We start from the raw sequence: 23115 nt of genomic DNA, 5'->3' as shown, positions 1-23115 counted from the left end.
GGCTATTGCTGAGCACATTGTAAGCCGCCCTGAGTCTCCGGAGAAGGGCGGCAAAATTTTAAATCAAATTAAAAAAAAAAAAAAACTCCTCGCAAAACCCCTCAAGCGGCGCCTCTTTCGCTCCCAATCACGAGGCCGGCCAAGACGCCTCACACAACCCATGACCGGATTGCGGCGCCTGGCAAAACCGAGCCCCCCCCACCCCCCCCCACACACACTCCACCCCCGCGCCGAGCAAATCCATCCACTCCCCGCCCACAGGGGGAGGGGGCGGGGCCCGGCTGCCGGAAGCCGCCCGCGCTGGAAGCCTCTGCGATGCGCTTGGGCGACTGCTAGGACGCCGATTGCGAGAAGGGCGGGCGCGAGTGGCGGCGGCGGCGGCTGCAAGGCTGGTGATGGTGCCCGGCGGGCCATGCTGCTGAAGCTCCTGCAGAGGCAGACCTACACCTGTCTGTCCCACAGATATGGGCCCTGCCTTTGCCTTGGAGGCATTGTCCTCCTGATCGTCTCCGCCCTGCAGTTCGGCGAGGTAAAAAAAAAAAAGCGCGACCCCCCAATGCCCGGTTGCAACCCCCACCCGCGGTCCGAGCGATGCGCTTCCCGTTTGCCCGCGATCCTGCACGAGGGAGGATCTTCCGCATGTCTTCTCTTCTCTCGCCTCTTTCCTGGAGAGGTTTTTTTTTTTCCCCCCCTTCTCCTCGTTCTTTTGCGCCGGCCTTCTGTCTCTCAAGCGAGGTTCCTCCTTCAGGCCTCTCCCCTCCCTTTGGCTCCGCTCCCCGGCGTGCATTTCAGCCTGGCCTCTCTGGGCCCTTGAAAGGCTTGCACGATTGGCGGAAGCCAGCCAAAACTTCCCCTGTTGGATTTCTCTTTGGCGATCGCTCTTCTAAGACAGGGGTCTCCAACCTTGGCAACTTTAAGACTTGTGGACTTCAACTCCCAGAGTTCCTCAGCCAGCAAAGCTGGCTGAGGAACTCTGGGAGTTGAAGTCCACAAGTCTTAAAGTTGCCAAGGTTGGAGACCCCGGTTCTAAAAGAAACGCAAAGCTCCTGCTGCGAACTTTTATTTTCCTGCGCCGGGCTGAACCTCGGTCGCTTCTCTCCCGTGCCGGAGTCCTTTTCTTTTTCCATTTTCTCTGTCATGTAAAAAAAAATAATAATTCCCTACAGTTGTTATTGCCTTTCCTTGATTGCATTAATTCCCTGCTGCTGCTCGCTCTGTGCCTTTTCCCAGGGGAGCAGCCAGCCAGCCTGAGGTGACAATACAGGAAAGGCCGTGTGGTGGCAGCCGCCTTAGGGAACTCTGGTTTTTCCCGGCTCCTACTCCTTAAGCCTTCAGCAGTTTTGATCCGGGTAACAGTAACCGAGTTGGAAGGGACCTTGGAGGTCATCTAGTCCAACCTCCTGCTCCTGCGGGAGACCTGTACTAGGGATTCGAACCGCCGACCTTTCTGATCGACAAGCTCAAGTGTTTTAGCCACTGAACCACAGATCTGAACTGCAAAAATCCGGGCAACCATTAGATGACAGAAAATGATGAGGTGGGTTTTTTTTAAAAAAAATTCTCTGTTACAGAATAGTAGCGTAGAGATGAGGAAGCAGTGATGAAAGGACACTATAGGAAGAGTGTGTCTTCTACCGCTGCGGCTCCCGACTTTGTGAGCCGTATTACTCAGCGGCAGTTTGCGCAAGAAAGGGGCGTTTTCGGGGATCCCCAGCCTGGAAGCTGCTGTTCTTGCATTCTTCATGTGAAGGAACCAGGGAAGAGAGAAGAAGCATGCCTTGTTTCTTTTAATTAAATTTATATGCTGCCCACCTTAGCTGCAAAATTCCAGGCAGCCAGTAGGTGGCACCAAAGAACCTCAAAAATCTCTTAATCCTTTTTATTTGGTTTAAGGCAGGGGTCAGCAACCTTCGGCTCTGGAGCCACATGTGGCTCTTTCATCCCTCTGCTGTGGCTCCCTGTCACTCAAAATATGCATCACAACCGCCAATGTGCGACACCTGCCGGTACATAATTTATTAAGCTTTTCAACCCTCAGTAGGCCAACCATGGATAAATTCAAGAAAAGAAAAGTTTCAGAAGAAAACAGAACGTTTAATTCAAATACATATGCTAGTTTTGTGGCCACTCAAGAAATAGTCAGGCACTGGAAGGGTTTTGTGGCTCCCAGTGTTTTCTTTTCTGTGGGAAACGGGTCCAAATGGCTCTTTGAGTGTTTAAGGTTGCAGACCCCTGGTTTAAGGGGTGCTTGGACTTTTGCAATCTAAAGAGAGGTAGTCTTAAAGCACTTTTAAAGTTGGGGATGGGAGTGGGAATTTTTTCGGAAGGGAATATGCCTATAGGCAATCAAACAGCAGAAGAGAGAACCCACGAAGGTTAAAATATGGTCCTTAGCACTGTAGTAACATAAAGACAGATAAATATAAAACAAGCTGGAAATTAGTTGTTTAGAAATTATGGCATTTTGTAATGAAAAAGGCCATATCCCATCTTTCTGACAGAGGAGGTTGACTAAAGAAGATTAGCTGGTGAAATTCATAAAGTAGCCTCATGTGAGTTGTTTCCCTTAAATGCATGGAGGCAAATGGGTGAAAGGTTGAAGGATTTCTGCAAGGGGCAGGCAAACTGTCTCCTCCTGCTCCTCTCATGAACATGGAAACTGATAGTTAGCTAGTTGTTATCAAATGACATTGTTTTTTATAGATAAGCTCCAGGTCCTACTGGATGCTTAGCAGCTTTCATCTGCTGATCACAGAGTCTGTAAACTCCCCTAGTGCTTTATATTCATTTTTATTTTGTGGAATCCTATGGGGTCTTGCTATGGGATTCACAGGTTATTGCAGAATCCATTAATAGGTGTCTGCGGAGGTGGTAAATCAGGACAAATACAGCCTGGACACTGCAAGGTAAACCACATGACTTATGTACAAATATCATATCTGATGTCAGAACATGTACAAAAGGTGAAGATTTATGTTATGATATGCTTCTTTTTTTTTTGTCATTGTGGTTTGAACTGGATAACAATTATCTGAATTCTGCGTGTCAAGAAAGACTTCATAGGATTGTAGACGGGGGTAATTCTACAATCCTAGGGTAATTCTATGCTGAAATTATTTGTGGGATGAAGTTATGGGTGGTAGAATATAAAAATAAAAAGACATCACATTTTTCTGTACCGGAGTCTTACCAGTCATTTTTACACAAACATGGCTGGAAAAAGAATTATACCCCTGATTCAGTTTAGAGTAGATGTGTCATGGTGAAAAAGATCTTTAATAATAACAAGTCTTGATAAGCTTGATAAATTTGACTATATTAGAGGGGAATTTTCAGGAATAACTTAAGTTATTCTGCTTTATAAAATATCCTAAAAAATTAAGAAAGAGTAGATTTAGACCTTGTTCTTTCCATTTCCATCTACAAGTTATGTTAGTTTTAAAATCCATGTCAATTCAATTGCTTTAGAATAAATCCTAAATATTCTTCCACAGGTTGTATTGGAGTGGAGTCGGGACCAGTATCATGTCCTGTTCGACTCTTACAGGGATAACGTGGCTGGGAAATCATTTCAGAACAGGTGAGCCTCAGACCTAGAAAGGCATTGCTTCCTTCATTGTACAAGAAATGCAGATGCTAGTGTTTGTTTGAAAGGCAGGTTGGTCTAGTGGTTAAGGCACCAGGTGAGAAATTTAGAGACCATGAGTGGGTTATCTTGGACCATTCAATCTCTCTCAGCCTAGGAAGAAAGCAATGGCAAAAGATTTCTGAAAAAGTTGCCATGAAAATTCAGGGTCTTGTTCAGAGACAATCTTTGAGAGTCAACACAAACTCAAAGGTACACAAAAGGGAGAAATTGCAGCAACACTATTTCTTCTGCATTGTTTTTCTTTCCCCCTTCCTTAAGTCATAAATTCACTGTACAAGCCGAAGAAAAGTATAAATTTTCTGTACAAATTGAAGAAAAGCAGAAAGAAAAATATGAAACACTGAAAAAAAAAATAAGGATTTTTTTAAAAAACCAAATGATATTGTATCTGATACAAATATTATATACAAATATTTGGTTATTTTTTATTTGAAATAGTTTTAGTTGCTAAAAATGGTAACACAGAAGAAACAATGTTGCTGCAATTTCTCCAGATTCTTGGAAGTGGAGATAAATGTTTTCATTTTTAAAAAAAAGATACTTTGTAAATGCTTAGAATTGATGTACATATGAATGTATAGTATCTGTTATAGAAACAGTCTTTCAGCGTGGAATCTGAGATACCTTTAATCTTAGTCCCCATGACTTGGTTTAAAACCCAGCCAATAGTTGTCAAAGACATTTTTCCTATGTCACCTAGTTGTTATATTCTTATCTTGGTTGATTAGCCATCATGAATTAACCCAATTTTCAATGTTTAAACAATGAAACCTAGGAGTTTGGTTTGTATATACTAGGCTGAAATGTGGTTGATTTATTTGTAGCTTAGTGTGTTTTACAAAGAACTAAAGGCTCCTGGCATTTTCGGAGATCTGGAAATAGGCAATAGCTTTTTCGAAAACATGATAGCTTGAGAAAAGCTCTGATTTGGTATATTGATAGCAATGGCAGTTTGGATCCTTGCTTGGGCAGAAACAAGTTCTGGATTAGCCTTATTCCAGACATCTGGGCTGGCCTTTGAACCTTCCTGGATATCAAAGGGTGGCTAGGGACACGGTAGCTCAGTGGCTAAGATGCTGAACTTGTTGATAGAAAGGTCGGCAGTTCAGTGGTTCGAATCCCTAGTGCCGCGTAACGGGGTGAGCTCCCGTCACTTGTCTCAGCTTCTGCCAACCTAGCAGTTCAAAATCACATAAAAAATGTAAGTAGAAAAATAGGGACCACCTTTGGTTGGAAGGTAACACTGTTCTGTGTGCCTTTGGCATTTAGTCATGCTGGCCACATGACCACGGAGAGGTCTTCGGACAGCTTTGGCTCTGAAATGGAGATGAGCACTGCCCTCTAGAGTCAGGAACGACTAGCACATATGTGTGAAGGGAACCTTTACCTTACCTTTAGATATCAAAGTTTCTAAAGGGCTCCTGCCTACCTGAGTCATTATTATTCTCTTGGATTTTAGATATTTCATCTTTTGTTAGTTTTGATTTCAAGTTTTCTTCCTCTATTTTGAACATTTTACTCTTTTGAAATGCAAATTAATTCAGATGGGATATACAAGCATATACAATCCTTTTGCTAGGTTAAAGGTCACAAAAATGTGCAAACTTTATGATAGCTGTATCTGTTAACCAAGTAACATGTTACCAAGGGAGAGTTGAAAATGTACAAAATCTGGATGTTAGAAGTCTGTGAAGTTTCTATGAATTGTAAAATGGAAAATAGATTACAGACATCAGGTTTTACCTGATTTAAAAAGGCGACACATCAAGAATAATAACAATTTTTTTCACATTTCTGAAAATGTCAAACCCAAGCATTATATGAACCCATATCTATCCTTAGTAGAAACATACAGGCTTTTTGTTGAGATTGCCAAGGACAGATTAATTAGACCAGGGCTCTCAAACTCCCGGGCCACAGGCCGTATGCATCACGTGCTGGCCATGCCTACGCCCGGTTTAGCGAAGGGGAAGAAAGTCCGCTACATCACATGACGCCGCCGTGATGCCGTGAGATTGACACCCCTGAATTAGACAATTCTTATGTGGAAAAAGCTAGAGATAGTTATAAATGGTATCATTGGTAAAAAGTGAAAAAGAAAAAAATGTAGGTGTTAAATTGGATAGGTATGTCATTTTTTAAATTCTCCAAATAATTGAACACCACAAATTCTCTGTCAGATATCTAAGAACTGTCCCAAATTAGCTGCAGTTTGTGATAGCAAGGAACAACAATTATTCCCAAGAGCAATAAATAAATTAAGACAGTTCTTAACAGACACATAAAATTGAATTTCTGTGGTGGCATTCGGAAATAACAGTGCTGTTACTGCTTTAAGATCTGTATATATTTCATCTAGAGATCACAGTTTAAAAAACAAACTATTCTTTGTGCCTTCTGTATAATCCATATAGAACTATAAATGAATATTCAGTTGTTTGTACTGCTACTCATGCTCTTTAAAATCCAACATGGATTTTATTTGTGAAATTTTGGAAGAACGAACAACAGAAAAATACTGTAATATTAAAATGTTTTTATTTAATAATTGTGTGTAATTTGTGGTAGATTTGATTTTGATTCACATAGATGAGTCACATGCTGTTGCTTCTGATGTGAATTCACATTCTAAGTAATCATAAATAGATTTTTTTTTCCTATGAGCCATCGGCCACATAATTTTGAATAATTATAAGAAGGATGGAGATACTTGCTCAGTGTTGCCTGCAAAATCTCTTGCAATCTTAAATTTCACTTTACTAAATGTACTTTATTTCACTAAATTGTGTCGTAAATCAAGGACTATCTGTATTTAAAGCTATTAGCAGAATGATGATGATCATGATGATGATGATGATAACAACAATCATTTTAAAAAGGATTTGTAATGTGGCTTGCCTAGCATTTGGTCATAAGTGCTTACCAGTCTCTGCATAGGCCAGATAATTAAAAATAAGTAGTAGCAAATTATTTTGGATCTTTAGAATGGATTGGCTATTTCAAGGATTAGATAATCATATTAATAATCATCTAATTTTCCTTAAATGGAATTAAATTCTGCAGAGATGCTGAGTTTAATGTGAGTGCTTCAGGATTTCACCAGTTACTCTAGTTAAGTAAATCCATATTTCAGTTTATTCATCTTTGGCAATAGTTGTTATAATGGCTAAATAGTACCCATCCTTCCTAATTAAAAGAACAACTACAGGTATCTAGGAATATAAAGATATTAGGTAGCAGATTATTAAGAATATTTTTTTTTAAAAAAACGATATTTTTGTCTGATCAAGGAACTTTATTGGGAGTAGACAAAGGCTCCGATCTTAATTCCCAATCAAGAAGCTCTGTGGCTAACTTTTATTCATAATTGGTCATCAAAAGGATAAATTGGGGAAATGAATCAGTGGAACTTTGTATTGTATCATGAGATGTTGAGGCATGTTGGAGATAATATTGAATTTCATCTTTATTCTTTCTTATCCCATTCTGGCCTCCTTTGGGGTCAGTATACAGTTAATTAAAACAGTGAGTATCTGGTTGTTGGCAAAGTAGCAGAATAATTGAGATCAGGCTGTCTCTTTAGCTTTTTAAATATTAACTATTTATTTCAATGCAAAAGGCTGCTGATGCATTGTTTTCTTTCACATAAGCATTTCTGGAATGATTCCCATTATAGAAGAAAGTTACACATTTATTAAAGGCAGGATAGATTACTAAATACCCTGTTTCCTCCAAAATAAGACATCCCCTGATAATAAGCCCAATCGGGCTTTTGAGCTCATGGCAATAAGGCCAAGCACTTATTTCAGGATTCAAAAAAAATATAAGACAGGGTCTTATTTTTGGGGAAACACAGTACTTGATGCCTGCCAGTTCCTGAACTTGATGGAGTAATGGAAAGTTTCATTATAATAAACCTTATGGAGTTCAATGACAGGAATTGGAAAGTTTAACCAAACAATGTTAATCTATCAAATGTATTAAATCCCGTATCATTTGCAACTTGGGTATTCCAGTATTTGAAGAAAAACTTAATTTGTAGCACTATATAATGCTTCACAATGAAATCCTGCATAGATTTAACATGGAGGTTTTTTTTCATTTGTTTTTCAATGATTTCTAAGGCTTTGCTTACCTATGCCTATCGATGTGGTGTATACCTGGGTGAATGGCACCGATGTTGAATTGATCAGGGAACTGCAACAGGTGAGGAAACAGATGGAAGAAGAACAGAGAACAATAAGGTATGGATTTTGCTCTTTGTGAAACCATTAAAAAATGTTGTTGTTTTTAATGAGCCTCTTTTGTTTAGAAGATATTAGTGACCAAAGCTATTAACAGAAAAAGGCCATTTTATAGAGGTTTTGTTGATTTTTCAAGAAAGAGGAGAACATTTTATGTACAGTATATATATAGTGCATACATTCATATTGCATATGTGTAATATATTTGAGATGTGTAATTGTTTTATGTTTACCTGTTCTTTAGGGAATTTCTCGGAAAGAATGTCACTGAGCCAACAAAGAAAAGGTAAAAAAATAAGTATTTTGGAGTTATATTTTCTGTTTTCCGTATTTCAAATTGGAGCTCAGCTATGAGAAATTTTAAATGAGCAAAACGCATAATATGTAACCATAATAAAAATCCAGACGAGAGAATATTGTAGGAAAATGTGTAAATTTTCTCCGATGTCCGATAATAAATATCTAATGTATTAAATTAACCACATGGACATTCTGTGTTAGGCTCTGATTTTATGACCCAAGTCTTATAAAGCATATATCACTCTCCATGTGACTATATACTGTATAAGTCATCTTAGAGCAGTGCTCTTCAACCTTTCTGGCTTGGCAGCCTGGTGGGGGGTCAGAGGGGATTGTTCTGTGCGAGTGGCAGGCATGTGTGTGAGTGCCCGTCACTCACGCAAGTGGAGCTGCGTGCACACACTTGCCCATCACTCAACCTGGCCCGTTTCCGAACAGGCCAAGAGCCAGTAATGGGCTGTGGCCTGTGGATTGGGGTCTTATAGAAATATTTAGGTTTAAATATAATACAGAATTAAATTATTTGGATGACAAGATTGAAATGAATCAAGCTAGTAGCTGTCAAAAATGCTATTGCAAAATGACCTGCTAGTAATGTAGTGGAATAAAAATCATCATTCAGGATCAATAAATGGCCCATCTTAATAGAAGGAAGAAAAGGGTTATTTGTTTTACTAGAACCAGGTCAAATAATGTTGAAATAGGGTGAATAAACTGTAGGAAAGCCAGTGGCAGGGCCTCCTGTGCCTAGGCCTCTTGCACCCCAAGAACCTTTTATAGACACTTGGAAGTTTTTCTTTTGTTTTGAAATTAAATGGGAATGGAATGGGAGTAGAGTGTCTCCATGAGGCCTTTTGCTTCAATTTCCCACCTTTAAAGCCCTCCAACTCTTCTAAAAGGCAGAGGCGGAAAGTGCCTCCTCTAGTGAGGTTACTATTTGAGTGGATGATTTTCAGTGGTCTTTTAGAACGTATCTTACTGCTTCTAGCCTCTTAAATTTTGCCCGCCTCTATATTATAGCAATTCATATAGGGAAATAATCCATCAGATTGGCAATGTACCAGCCCGTGGTGGGTTTCTACTGGTTTGCCCCAGTTCAGGTGAGCTGGTAGCAGCGGTGGCAGGAGGCTCCGACCATCCGCCCAGATATCAGGGATGCTCTGCACATGCGCAGAAGGATCTGCATATGCGCAGAAGCGAAGCAAGCGCTCTCACTCACAGTTCCGAACTGGTAGCGAAGGTAAATGAAACCCACTACTGGTACCAGCCACAGATGCAATGGCACCTGCGACCTGTCAGTTATCTATAGACCAGTGATGGCTAACCTTTTTGCCATTGCGTGCCAGGAGGGGGTGGGTCGGAGGGGGGGTCGCGCGCACATGTGCCCATACCCATAATTCTATGCACCCCGTTCCCGCACATGCGTGCGCAACCTCCCCCCCACTCCTGCCACCTGATGGCCCAGTAGGCTGGTTTTTCTCTCTCACCTGGCTCCAGAGCCTTTCTAGGAGTCTGGGGAGGGTGAAAACGGCCTTCCCCTCCCCCACCCCCCAGAGGCAAACAGGCCAATTTTGGTTTCCAGAGGGCCTCGGGGGGGGCTGTTTTCACCCTCCCCAGATTCCTAGAGAGGCTCTGGAGGCTGGGTACAGCAAAAAATGGGCCTTCCCCACCACCCCCTGAGGCCGTCCGGAGGCAGGAAACAGTCTGTTTCCCTACTTCTGGTGGGCCCAGAAGGCCCAAAAATCAGCTGTTGGAGCTGAGCTCATGTGCCCACTGATATGGTTACGCGTGCCACCTGTGGCACGTGTGCCATAGGTTCGTCATCATGACTATAGACCTAAGACAATCAACCATGTGACCTTAATAATTAAATGGCCCACATTTTACAAAACCAAACTGAAGAATGCTGTATTAGTATGTATATGAATAGCATGTTCACAAAAATATGTACTTTTTCTATGCTTGCTTAGGTTCATTGATATGTTCCAAATAAACAGGTTGTAGATAGTTTCCCAGCTCATCCCTAGTTTAAGTATTTGATTAAAGTGGGTGATTTATTTAATGATGTATGCAACAGGGTGTGAAGTCTTACTTGAGAAATCTTTTTTTGAATGATACCATATATACATGGTGGATGTGGGTCTGAATGAGCTGCTGAAGTAAAACTATGCCAAAAACAATACTCTACTAGCTTTTCAGATTCTGTTTGATCAAGCATCTGTTGTGCATAAATAACAAGCTATGCAATTTTAATCCTAAATGTAAGTCTGGCTTTGATCCTCTCTTGATCCTAGTGAAAAACAACTGGAGTGTTTATTGACGCATTGCATCAAAGTGCCAATGCTTGTCTTGGACCCTGCTTTGCCAAACAACGTTACTCTTAAGGACCTGCCATCTGTCTATCCTCCGCTGCGATCTGCCAACAATATATTCTCTGTTGCAAAGCCAAAAAATCCTTCCACCAATGTGACGGTTGTTGTTTTTGACACTGCTAAAGAAGGTATGGATCTTCTTTCATCTTCTGTTGCTTGAATATGTATGGTTTCAATTTGCCACTGGGCTGTTCTCATTGGTTTACTTTTCTTCAGAACCTTCTATAAAGAATTCCACTCCTTCTCCCCTTGTTGCCATGATTTAAGAAAACCATTGGATAAATGTAGTAGCAGAAAACAATGTGTCTGAAAAAAAAATCTTTTAAATCTAATTCCATATGCAAATATACATAAATAGATTATCTATCTATCTATCTATCTATCTATCTATCTATCTATCTATCAAGAGAAGGTTGCATTTTGCAGACAAAAATAATATTGAAAAATATGAAGTGATGTTGCTTTAATAAAAACATCTATGTGGATCCAGTCCTTCTATGATTTTGTCAGCTTTCTGTAACTTATTGCTACTATTCTTAAAAGTCAAAGTATCCAAGGGAATGCACAAAATGTGAGAGTGGAGCCAAGTCATCCCTTCTACAATCCAGTTTGTTCTGGACTTTTAATGCCTCCCATTTCCTGTATTCCCATTCAGTGTAGAGAAACATACCAAGTGGAGGAGAAACTGGGGCATTGCATATTATCTCAGGTTTAAAATCAGATCCCCCCCACCCCCGCCAGCTCCTTGTGAAATGCCATTTCCCAATAGAGTTTTTCATATGTCTTTTCACAGGGAGATTTGTTACCTTTTATTGCTTCCTCTCTTTCCCCATCTGGAATCCTATATGATTGTCTAGTAACTTTCCAAATAAAGTCGGTCTCAGTGGGGGGGGGAGAAAGAGTGGGAGAGCGGGGGAGCAAGACTGCCTATTCAGTGCTCAGTCTTGAAAGTATTTCACAAAATATTTACTTCTTGATTTGTTAATCAAGAACTAAAAGTTACAGCCCGCTTGGATGACCTTGGGAAAGTCACCCTCAGCCCTGGGAAATGCAAACCACTTCCAAAAAATCTTGCCAAAAAAATCTGCAGGGTTTTATTAAGGCAGTTGCTCAGAGTCAACATTGATTTGAAGACATCCTCCCCCCACCAAAAAATGGAATGGAGAGCTGTGGCCTTCGGGCCTAATCTTAATTAAAGAACATTGGTATGCTTTTGCTCATACAGGAGTATTTGGTAAGGAATGGCTCTCTGTGTTTATTTGGAAGATAGAGAACTGTAGCATGTAGCTTAATGGAATTGTCATCTCCATTCTCTCATGCTTTAAAAAGTGCTCCTGGAAAATATATGTTTAATTTTAGTTTTAACTTTTGAAACTCTGCAATCTATGAAACGATGACCTGTGATTTGAATTCCTTATTCTTTTAGCTGAAGATGCCCATTCCTTGATGTTGAAGGAGAGTATCAAACAAACAGCATGGAGGGGATATTTGGTATGTTTCCAAACATTTGCTGGGAAGTTAGTGTATATGCTTGTAATAAATTGTGACTAGCAGCTAAATATTTTTTCAAGGAAACCAAGCCACAGATTTTAAATCCCTTTTGTTATAATGTTTCATGATACTTGTAAGTGAAAAGTCTCTATATAATGTTTAAACATGCTTGAACGTCTACCCAAATATGGTTGAGTTAACCTCTGGGAAGAAATTAGGACATTCTTAAATAAATCAAGATAGGAAAACCTACAAAAACCTACAAAACATGATTCTGAAATGCTTTCTCATCCCTTTACCAACTGTGGTCATAGGTGAGATCTCTATTTTCTTCATATTCATGCATACATTGTGATCGATTTATGATCACAATTGAGCCACAAAATTCCCGTTGGTAAGCAAGACATTGTTAAGTGAGTTTTGCCTCATTTTATGATCTTTCTTGCCACAGTTGTTGGCAAGAATCACTGCAGTTAAGTTAATAACATGGTTGTTAAGTGAATCTGGCTTCCCCATTGGCTTTGGTCAGAAGGTACCACAAAGTGATCATGTGATCCTGAGACACTGCAACCACTATAAATACATGCCAGTTGCCAAGTGTCTGAATTTTGATCATGTGACCTGGAGGATGCTGCAAAAACTTTCATACTGTCGGTGTGAAAAACCGTCATAAGTCATTTTTTTCAGTGTTGTTTTAACTTTAAATGGTCACTAACTTACAACTAAAGGCCGTAAGTCAAGGACTACCTGTATGCATTTCTGCTGTCCTTCATATTGTATGTGTGTGGATGTGCGCTGTTGGAAATAGGGAAAGTGGTTATAGTAAACATTGTTGTTGACATTGAGATGCTATCCAATTGCCTCTTCCCATAAGGATGCACTGAAAAAAATTAGGGATTTGCTTATCTGTAGCACTGAGTTAGATCTGGTCCATTTTTCTATCCAGCATTTCTTTTTCTAGTTGGTCTTCTAGACCAGGGGTCTCCAGCCTTGTAAACTTTAAGCCTGCTGGACTTCAACTCCCAAAATTCCCCAGCCAGCAAAGCAAAGCTGGCTGCAGAATTCTGGGAGTTGAAGTCTGCCAGGCTTAAAGTTGCCAAGGTTGGAGACCCCTGCTGTAGACCCCAGAATTTGGTTTCATTTGCTGTAGTCTTTGAAGAGTTATTGTGCTGATGGACATAATTCCAAGGTTCTTTTTATACATTCTTTTTCCGATATTTTGGGATTGGAAAAATCAAACAGCGTGAATTTTTCTTCTTCTTTCAGACTACTGATAAAGAAGTTCCAGGTTTAGTGATAATGCAAGATTTGGTGTTCCTGAAAGGATTCCCGCTTACTTTCAAAGAGACAAACCAGCTAAGAGCGAAGCTGCCAGAAATTCTTGTTTCCAAAATAAAGCAGGTAGGATGGGCGGGAGCCTGAGGAACGAAATCAACTGCCAATCCAATAAAACCTTCACAATTATAAATAATAGAATATGCCCTTTACTTTAGTTTTCCATTCTTCTCTATCACATTTATTTTATCCTGTCCAATTTTAAAGTAAGAATACTAAAATCAAAACTGAAATTTGAAAATGTGGAGATCCATAAAGCTGTCCTACCTTACCATGATATACCCATTCATTAGAAAAACATTGGTACTGTAATTAAGAAGTTGCAGGATATCATGAACCAAGTACTGACTTATTCATTCATTTATTTTCAACATTTATATGACCATGTATGTTATATAAAACAGTCCTAGTCAATTAATGTGCATACATAATAAAAACACACGTTTAAAACTCTTTTAACACATCATCAGCACCATAACAATACCCTCTCAAACACAAAAGTCTGAACTGACCTCCCTTTGTATCAAAAATTGGACCCTAGACAGTTAATATTTTTTTAATTAAAAGTTTTTTATTTTTTAAACAAACAAATATTTAATATATCAGTCATTCCTTCCATGTGACATCTCGGTGTTGTCTCCAATAGTTCTTCTTTTTGTTATTTCTTCTGTCTTCATTCTCATCCAATCAGTTACAACAATTCATCACTAACAAAATATTCTGATTATAGCATTTTTATACATAACTATTAATTTACTTATTTGTATCTCTTTTCTAACCAATAGTAGACTTGATTCCATATCTTAAAGCATTCTGAATCTTCTCTTTCTTTAATCATTATAGTCAATCTATTCATTTCTGCACAATCTAAACGTTTTTTAATTACTTCTCCTTCCAAAGGTATTTTCTCTGCTTTCCAATGTTGTGCGTAAACAATCCTTGCAGCTGTTATTACATGTATAATCAAATAAATATTTTCTTTGCTAATTTTTTCTGGCAGGATACCCAGTAGGAACAGTTCTGGTTTTAAATCAATACGTTGTTGTATCATTTCTTCCAGCCATATCTTAATTTTATTCCAATACTTTTTAGCTTCTGGACATGTCCACCACATATCATAATAAGAACCTGGTAACTGGTGACATTTCCAACATTTAGCTGATTTATCTTTAAACATTTTTGCCAGTTTCTCAGGGGGCATATGCCATCTAGACAGTTGATATTGACCACTTTAGAGGTTGGTTGAATATCTATGGAGATGTTCCCAAGAATTCCAAGTTTTTAACAACCACATGTTATTTAAATTAAAGATTTAATTAAAGGCATGGCAGATTTGAGAGAAGGGATGTTACCCCTTTGAGAGAAGGGATGTTCGTTCTATTACCCTACTTCATAGTTGACACAAGGATTATTCCTTGTGTCCTTTTCATAGATATTTATGCCTGATCACTAGGTGTCACTGTAGCCTTATCATATATATTTGAATACTGAGTTCAAGATATTTTTTTAAAAGGTACCTATATATAAATATTCCAGATTTGTGCCTTTTGGAGCCAGGAAGGATAATGAAGTCTAAAGCCTGAATTTTAAATGAAATTTTCTACCAATATAAATGAATACAGGTACTGGCCAAACTGGAAAGGCATATTCCTACTCATATTGGTATCTTATGACTATCACTTGTTGGTTGAATCTTAAGATTTATGATTGTATCTTATGATTTATCACTTTGTTGCTTGTATGTATACTGAGAGCTTAAGACAAATAGCTTGTGTGTCCAATCACACTTGATCAATAAAGAACTATTCTATTCTATTCTATTCTATTCTATTCTATTCTATTCTATTCTATTCTATTCTATTTTTTGTTGGCCAACTGTGATTGGACACATAAGGAATTTGTCTTGGTGCATATGCTCTCAGTGAACATAAAAGAAAATATACATTCATCAAGAATCATAAGGTACAACACTTAATGATTGTTATAGGGTACAAATAAGCAATCAGGAAACAATATCAATATAAATCGTAAGGATACAAGCAACAAAGTTACAGTCATACTGTCATAAGTGAAAGGAGATGGGTGATGGAAACGATGAGAACATTAATAGTAATGCAGATTTAGTAAATAGTTTGACAGTGTTGAGGGAATTATTTGTTTAGCAGAGTGATAGCGTTCGGGAAAAAAACTGTTCTTGTGTCTAGTTGTTCTGGTGTGCAGTGCTCTATACAACCCTCAGCCTGGCAAAAACTATATTTCAAAGAGATTATGATTCATAAGAATCATGTAACCTTCCCACATGGAATGGAACTTCGGAACACTGCATAAATATATATTACTGCAGAAAGGACAGTGTGACATTGTTGAGCTTGTAAAGCCATACAAGGTTTCTGAGGGCGGTTTTGCAATCTGTAGCATTATTTTTGGAGAGTGCCTCCATAACTCACCTTGATCTTAACTCCAAGGACGCTAGCCTTTCATCAGATTGTCTAGAAGATAATGTCCTGGAAAGACAGAGATTTATCAGATTGTCCTAATGGTAGATGTCATGAGTCACATTTGGAGCTATCAGGTAGCAAGAGAATATCAATCATCCACGGCCTTAAAGTGTCATAAATGACAGCTGGTCTTACATTTATGATTGAATGAGATGGATAAACTAAACAAATATGGGAAAGCAAAGGGGAAAGGTCTGTTATAATAATTCTAGTTCAGAGCTAAGTTATCTTCCATTTATGATAGCTGAATAAGCAGTCAAGACATGTATATTTTATGACACCATGGTGCTGCTTTGCCAGAATTGTCTGGTTTTCTAAGGAAGTTAAAATGGTTTACAGTAGTCCTCAACTTAGAACCTTTCCGTTAGTGACTGTTTGCAGGTTACAATGACACTGAAAAAGGGATGTACAACAGATCCTTGCACTTACAACCATTGTAGTATTCCCAACAGTCACATGATCAGAATTCAGGCATTGGGCTATGTATCTAGAATAATTGCAGCATTCTGATCCACATTTGCAACCTTCTCAGCCAGCTTCTGTTAAACCAAGTCAATGGGGGAAGCCAGATTCATTTAACAATCATGTGATGCACTTAACCAAAGTAGTGATGACAAAAAAGATTGTACATTAGTGAGCAAAATTGTGGAAATATTTTGGGGAAAGTGTATTTTTGAGGTTTGATGGCTAATAACACCACTTCTTTTTTTTTTTTTTTTTTTTTGGAGTTTCAAGATAATCATATTCCACTGCTGGAATGGCCTGGGAATAGCCCAGACCTTAACCCAATTGAAAATCTATGGAGCCGACTAAAGAAACGTGTTAGTCAGAAGCAATCCAACAATAAAACCCAGTTAATAGAAGCAATCATTCAATCTTGGTTTCACATTACAACAGCTGCAGAACTAAAAGACTTGGTTCACTCCATGGGAAGACATTGTCAGGCCGTAATTCATGCTAAAAGTTACCCAACTAAGTATTAACTGACATGGTGATAATTTTTGTATATCTCGTTTTTTCTACGTGTTTCACTTTTCTTATTTATACTGTAACTGCTATTCTACTAGCAAATCCTTCATAAAAGTTATTGCATTACATTCTTGATTAAATTATCTTTCCACTGATATATAATTTTATGGTACTACTCCAAAAAAAGTGGTATTATTAGCTAGTTTTAGAAAATACATTTTTCCCCAAAAGGTTTCCACAATTTTGGCCACTACTGTAAAATTGGGCACAGCTTGCTTAAGGGCCTTTTTAGTAATGGAAATTCTGGCTCCAGTTGTAGTTTTAAGTGAAAGAATATCTGTATTTAATAATGTTCTTAGTCTAGTTTCAGATAGACATTGTTCACCTGAGAAGCTGTGTTCTTTTAGATTAGTTAGCACTGAAAGATTCTACGTACATGGGTTTCTTTTAGTGTGTGGCATTTACTGCATTCAATTGAAAAAACATACCCTTCTTCCATTTATCAAAATTGCTTGTTTTGTAAATTTGCCTTATTCTTAATTTTATGTAATGCCCTTATATATAAAAACAATATTATTTATTTATTTATTTATTTTATTTTATTTATTTAATTTGTATACTGCCCTTCTCTAACAGGACTCAGGGTAGTGAACAGCCACAGTAAAACACAACATATAAAATTTAAAAGCAGTTTAAAAACATTAAATAATTTGGCCTTCAATTTAAAACAACCCAATTAAAACCAATTTCAAATTAAAACCGCAAGGATGGGGTCAAGCCAGCCCGGCTAGATGAAATAGATGTGTTTTCAGGGCCCGACGAAAAGTCCGGAGGTCTGGTATCATGCATATCTCTGGGGGTAGGTCGTTCCAGAGGGCAGGTGCCGCCACAGAGAAGGCTCTCCCCCTGGGGGTCGCCGGCCGACATTGTCTGGCCGACGGCACCCTGAGGAGGCCCTCTCTGTGAGCGAACTGGCCGGTGGGAGGCTATTGGCGGAAGAAGACGGTCTCGTAGATACCCTGGCCCTAAGCTATGGAGCGCTTTAAAGGTGGTCACCAACACCCTGAAGCGCATCCGGAAGACCACAGGAAGCCAGTGCAGCTCGCGCAGGAGAGGTGTCACATGGGAGCGCCCCGTCACTCCCATAATCCCCCGCGCAGCCGCATTCTGGACCAACTGGAGCCTCCGGGTGCACCCCAAGGGGAGCCCCATGCACAACATCTCCCAGCTGTGATTTTTTTTTCCAGTTTGAAATTTCTTTTAGATAACAGTGGAAAGGAAACAACATTTTTTTAAAAAGCAAATGGATAGCAAGCTTCAAAATGATTTTAATATGAAGGAGATTCAATTTGCTACTTATCTTCATCCTGATCTTTTATAATGGGTTTATACTGAGGCAGATTAGATCAACACCATTTTAGCTGTTTTTGCTGGGTTTTTTTTTTCAGAAATTCCATTTCTTCCCCCAAAAATATATCTGACATATGCTTTATCTGAGGATAAAAACAACAATTTGCTATTTTCCTGTCACTTTCCTGTCTGATGCAATGTCAACCACTTGCCTTTTATGAAAGCAGACATCTAAAATAACTAGTGACAAAAATAGCAGATCAAATGTTTTCCTAGTAATGGATAACCTTGCAAGATGCTTGTAATAATGACTGAGCAAGATCAACAAGTGGATTTGTTTGCCTTTTCTTTATCTCAGTTTTCTTTGTGCTTTAAGTCAGTATTTCTTAACCTCTGTAACTTTTAACTTTCATCCTGTCTGGGGAATTCTGGGAGTTGAAGTCCACACTTCCTAAAGTTCCTGACATCAAGAAACACTGCTTTAAGCTAAGTTCAAATGCTTTGGAGAATACTGTACACAGTTCTCAATATGATACTAAGCATAAATGATGCATTGTTTGGGGAGATATGATGTAAGGATTATGAAGTGTTTATTTTAATTAAAAAATAAATCCAGATTTATAGATCCTAATGTAAAGAATATCAAAGAAACCAGCTGATTCAAGATTTAACACATTTGACCTTCTGAAGCAGAACTTGAATTGGAAACAAATTCTGTTTTCATACTCCCCCCCTTTCTCCTCTCCTCTTGTGTTGCTTTTCTGTATAAATTCTTTGTCAAATAATAGTTTGTCATTTTTAATCTAACAACTGGGTTTATTAGTACTTCCAAAATCAGGGTTGTATATTGGTGCCAAATCTATGTATTGTAACAGATATAATAGAAAACCCCGTGAGTCGTGAAAAAGGAAGAAAAATAACTAATTTCATTCCAGGGTCTGAAAATGTTGCTTTTCTATACAGTTGCAGCTTTATTCTGAAGCCAGCGTAGCACTCTTGCAACTGATTGAGCCCAAGGTTTTCCAAGAGCTGAACAAACAAGCAAAGAAGAATATGACTATAGAAGGAAAAGAACTGACCCTTAATCCAGCTTATTTATTGTGGGATCTCAGTGCCATCAGCCAGGTAGGCAAAATTCTTTTTTTTTTTTTTTGAAAACAATTTTTTATTTTAAAACAAAATTGAAACAATTACAGACAGTATATCGATCGGTTAACATCCTTTTGTGCAACCCCATCTTCAAAGTATCAATATATGACCCAAGCTTATTTTCATAAAGAAATATTTTCCTTTTTTAAAAATCTCAACTTCATATTTCATATTTATCTCCATGTTTTATTTTCTATCCATTGGTAAAATAAATCCCATATCAAATAGTATTGTTTATTTTCCTGTTCTCTTATTTCAAATGTCAATTTACTCATTTCAGCTCAGTCCATCATTTTCTTAATAATTTCTTCATCAGTAGGTGTCCTTTCTCCTTTCCAATTTTTTGCAAATACAATTCTAGCTGCTGTTAAAAGGTTCACAATTAAATATTGCAATTCTTTATTATATGTCTCTGACAAAATTCTTTAAAGTAAGGAAAAACACATTGAAAATTTTCCAGATTTGATGGCAAATACATTTTATAGTATGATGAAAAAAATTAGAAACAGTGAATTGAAAAAATGTGTATCTGTAGACTAGATTTTTTTGGACCACAGATATCATTTTCAGCCAAATGGTAGCAAGAATGGGAGCTATAGTCCGAATATATGTAAATTGAGAAAGTCACCTGTTCTTCCAACAGTCTAAACAGGATGAAGATATTTCACCCAGCCGCTTTGAAGATAATGAAGAGTTGCGGTACTCATTGCGATCCATAGAAAGGCATGCCCCATGGGTACGGCATATCTTCATAGTCACAAATGGGCAGATTCCTTCCTGGCTCAATTTGGACAACCCTCGGGTTACTATAGTAACACATCAGGTAAATGTTTTTGGAAACTTCTATTTCCTTCTTGCATAAAGTAAAAAAAAAAAAAGACATTTGTGACATTGATAGGGTGAAGGAGACAAGGGCAGCATTCACAGGTCATGGAAAAATATGTTAGTACAGTGGTGGTGAACCTATGGCACGCATGCCAGAGGTGGCACTCAGAGCCCTCTCTGTGGGCATGCGCACCGTTGCCCTATTCCAGCTCCATAGTGTTTCTCCCACAGGGGGGAGAGAGAGAGGGAGGGAGGGAAAGAGAGGGAGGGAGGAGAAGAGAGAGGGGGAAGGGAAGAGAGAGAAAGAGAGGGAGGGAGGGAGGGAAAGAGAGAGAAAAAGAGAGAGGGAGGGAGGGAAAGAAAGAGGGAGGGGAAGAGAGAAAGAGAGGGAGGGAGGGAAAGAGAGGGAGGGAGGGAAAGAGGGAGGGGAAGAGAGAAAAAGAGAGGGGGAAAGGAAGAGAGAAAGAGGGAGGGAGGGAAAGAGAGGGAGGGGAAGAGAAAGGGAGGGAGGGAAAGAGAGAGGGAGGGAAAGTTTTTTTTTTAATTGTTGCTAAACAATATTTCAAAAGAAAAAAAATGAAGGGGCATAAAAGTGCATTTATCACGTTTTTCTTAGAACAATTAGCTGAACTCTGCCTTGTTTATCATTATTTGAGGTAGTAAAACCTCATTATTCAGGTTAAATTGCATGTTGGCACTTTGCGATAAGTAAGTGGGTTTTATTTGGGTTGCAGTTTGCTCACTCGGTCCCTAATCTTGTGTTTTCAAATCCTCACAAATCAGAAAACACCAAGTTGGAGAACATTGATTTATTGCAATCTGAATGAGTGGCATATATCGCAGTAAACCCTTCTTCCTCCCCCTCCCCCTGTTTTCTCCTGTGGAACATGACAACTTTTGTTTCTATGTCGCTTACCACAGCTGGCAGTGCTGCCTGACCTAAAATAGCGGTTGAAGTTCACTATGATTTGTTGAAAACAAAGCAGAACATATAACCTAGAATCATAGGAAAGGACCTCAGAGGTCTTCTAGTCGAATTCCTGACTCAAGGGAGGAAACCTTATATCATCCTGGTCAAATGGTTGTCCAGTCTATTCCTAAAAGTCTCCGGAGATGGAGCACCCCCAACTCTGGAAGTCAGGCTGTTCTTTTGATTTAATCTGTTAGGAAAATTCTCCTTCTAGATTGGATATCTCTTCCACCCATTACTTCTTGTACTGCCCTCTGGCACTTTGGAGAATAAATTAATCTCCTCTTCTCTGCGACAACCCCTCAAATACTGGAAAACAGCTATCATGTCCTAGCTTTACTAATATGCAGTAAGATTGTTTTAAATTATCAGAAGATAAAAAATTGTTGATGAACTGGCTGTAGGCATAGAGGCATGAACTAATGATTTGGTTCACACATAACTCCAATCTACCATATGGGTTCTTGCTTTTGGCTTTTTGTGAAAGGTGACTCTTCCCTTCAAATATTATGGTTTGTTGTAAAACAATCTCAGTGTGATGTGTCTAGGATAATGGAGAGTTCTCCAAATCATGATTTCATTTCCTGGGCTAAAAGGTATCTTGAAAGAAATGACACAGCCTCTTCCATTTTGACCTTCATCTGAGAACATAGTGGTAAAATGCGCTCATTGTAAGAATGATGATATTACCATAGTCTTATTTTTTAAAAAGTCAACTAATCTTGTATGAGAGATGTTAAAGTACATTCATGTTTTACTGCTGTCATTGTATAGTACCATGATGGCGAACCTATGGCACACATGCCCAAAATGGTACACGAAGCCATGTCGCCCGGCACACACAGCCTTGCCTGCTTGTTTTCTGGGTTTCTGGCATGCATATGCACGCAACAATCAGCTGTCCTTCAACGCATGGCAGTGCCAAAAACCTGTGTGAGCATTCGCGCCTCCCAGTTGATTGTCGGGTGCACATGCGCACCAGAACCCAGAAGTTCGGCTTTTCCAGAGCTCAATCTCTTCGCACGCGTGGCAGTGCCAAAAACCTGTGTGTGCATGTGGACCAGCCACCTGATCGTTGGGCGCTCATGCACGCTAGAATCTGAAAGTTCAGCTTTTCCAACCCCGATGAGTGTGTGCATACGCGCATGACGTTTCCATGCAACCTTTTTGGCACTCGTTGCCGAAAAGGTTTGCCATCACTGGCATAGTATATAGGAAAGCAATTAAAGAGTTTCTCCAAACATTTGACAATATGTTTTGAAGCATGTTTTAATATATATTTATTAAATTATAATAATATATTTATTTATATCTTTACAAATAAAGTGTTTTTATTTTTGCTTTACTAATCTAGGACATATTCCAGAATGTGAGTCATCTGCCTACCTTTAGTTCCCCTGCCATTGAAAGCCATATTCACCACATTAAAGGTCTGTCCCAGAAGTTTGTTTATTTAAATGACGATGTGATGTTTGGGAAGGATGTCTGGCCTGATGATTTCTATAGCCACTCCAAAGGTCAAAAGGTAAGTTGACCACAAAACAATTTGATGCATAGGATTTGATAGCTCAAACAGCCTTTCTTTTAGCCCAGCTTGACCCTAATAATTGTGACTATCGTATTAGCCATAGGAAAATGAGTTCCTACCCCCTTCCTCAATACTTACGTGTGACATGAGAGTGGTGTGGTCTTACTTTCAGCAAAAAGCAGAAGATGTTGGAAACAATGGGATGAGCCAATGGCAGGCTACAGAATGTGGATCCCTGTGAAGATGAGTGGATGATTGAATGGGGTTTGTTGACCGCTGAATGTGACCCGATTTGTAACATCTAAGCAGAGATCTCATGATTCTTCCTTGATTACCTGAGTCCCATAGCTAGTCTCCCACCAGTTTTGTTCTCCACTTTCTCCCCTTCCCACTCTATTTGTCCTTTCCCCATATCTGACTTCTATTGGAGTCCTT

At 39.0% G+C, this 23115-nt stretch overlaps 1 protein-coding gene across 1 annotated transcript in view; it reads left to right on the top strand.

Moving 5' to 3' along the window:
• Positions 1 to 284: 284 nt before the first annotated feature.
• Positions 285 to 23115, top strand: part of GNPTAB (N-acetylglucosamine-1-phosphate transferase subunits alpha and beta) — a 44537-nt gene continuing 21706 nt past the window's right edge. The window contains exons 1-10 of the mRNA XM_034403487.3: positions 285 to 529; positions 3495 to 3580; positions 7774 to 7893; positions 8138 to 8179; positions 10488 to 10693; positions 11992 to 12056; positions 13323 to 13457; positions 19172 to 19333; positions 20001 to 20180; positions 22507 to 22677. Of these exons, the coding sequence (XP_034259378.2) occupies positions 413 to 529; positions 3495 to 3580; positions 7774 to 7893; positions 8138 to 8179; positions 10488 to 10693; positions 11992 to 12056; positions 13323 to 13457; positions 19172 to 19333; positions 20001 to 20180; positions 22507 to 22677 (1284 nt within the window). The 5' untranslated portion in view covers positions 285 to 412. The remainder of the gene's footprint in view (positions 530 to 3494; positions 3581 to 7773; positions 7894 to 8137; positions 8180 to 10487; positions 10694 to 11991; positions 12057 to 13322; positions 13458 to 19171; positions 19334 to 20000; positions 20181 to 22506; positions 22678 to 23115) is intronic.

The sequence above is a fragment of the Pantherophis guttatus genome, chromosome 7, assembly GCF_059756535.1.
Source record: "Pantherophis guttatus breed Tessera chromosome 7, ASM5975653v1, whole genome shotgun sequence".
Lineage (NCBI taxonomy): Eukaryota > Metazoa > Chordata > Lepidosauria > Squamata > Colubridae > Pantherophis > Pantherophis guttatus.
This window is presented reverse-complemented; position numbering and strand designations above follow the sequence as displayed.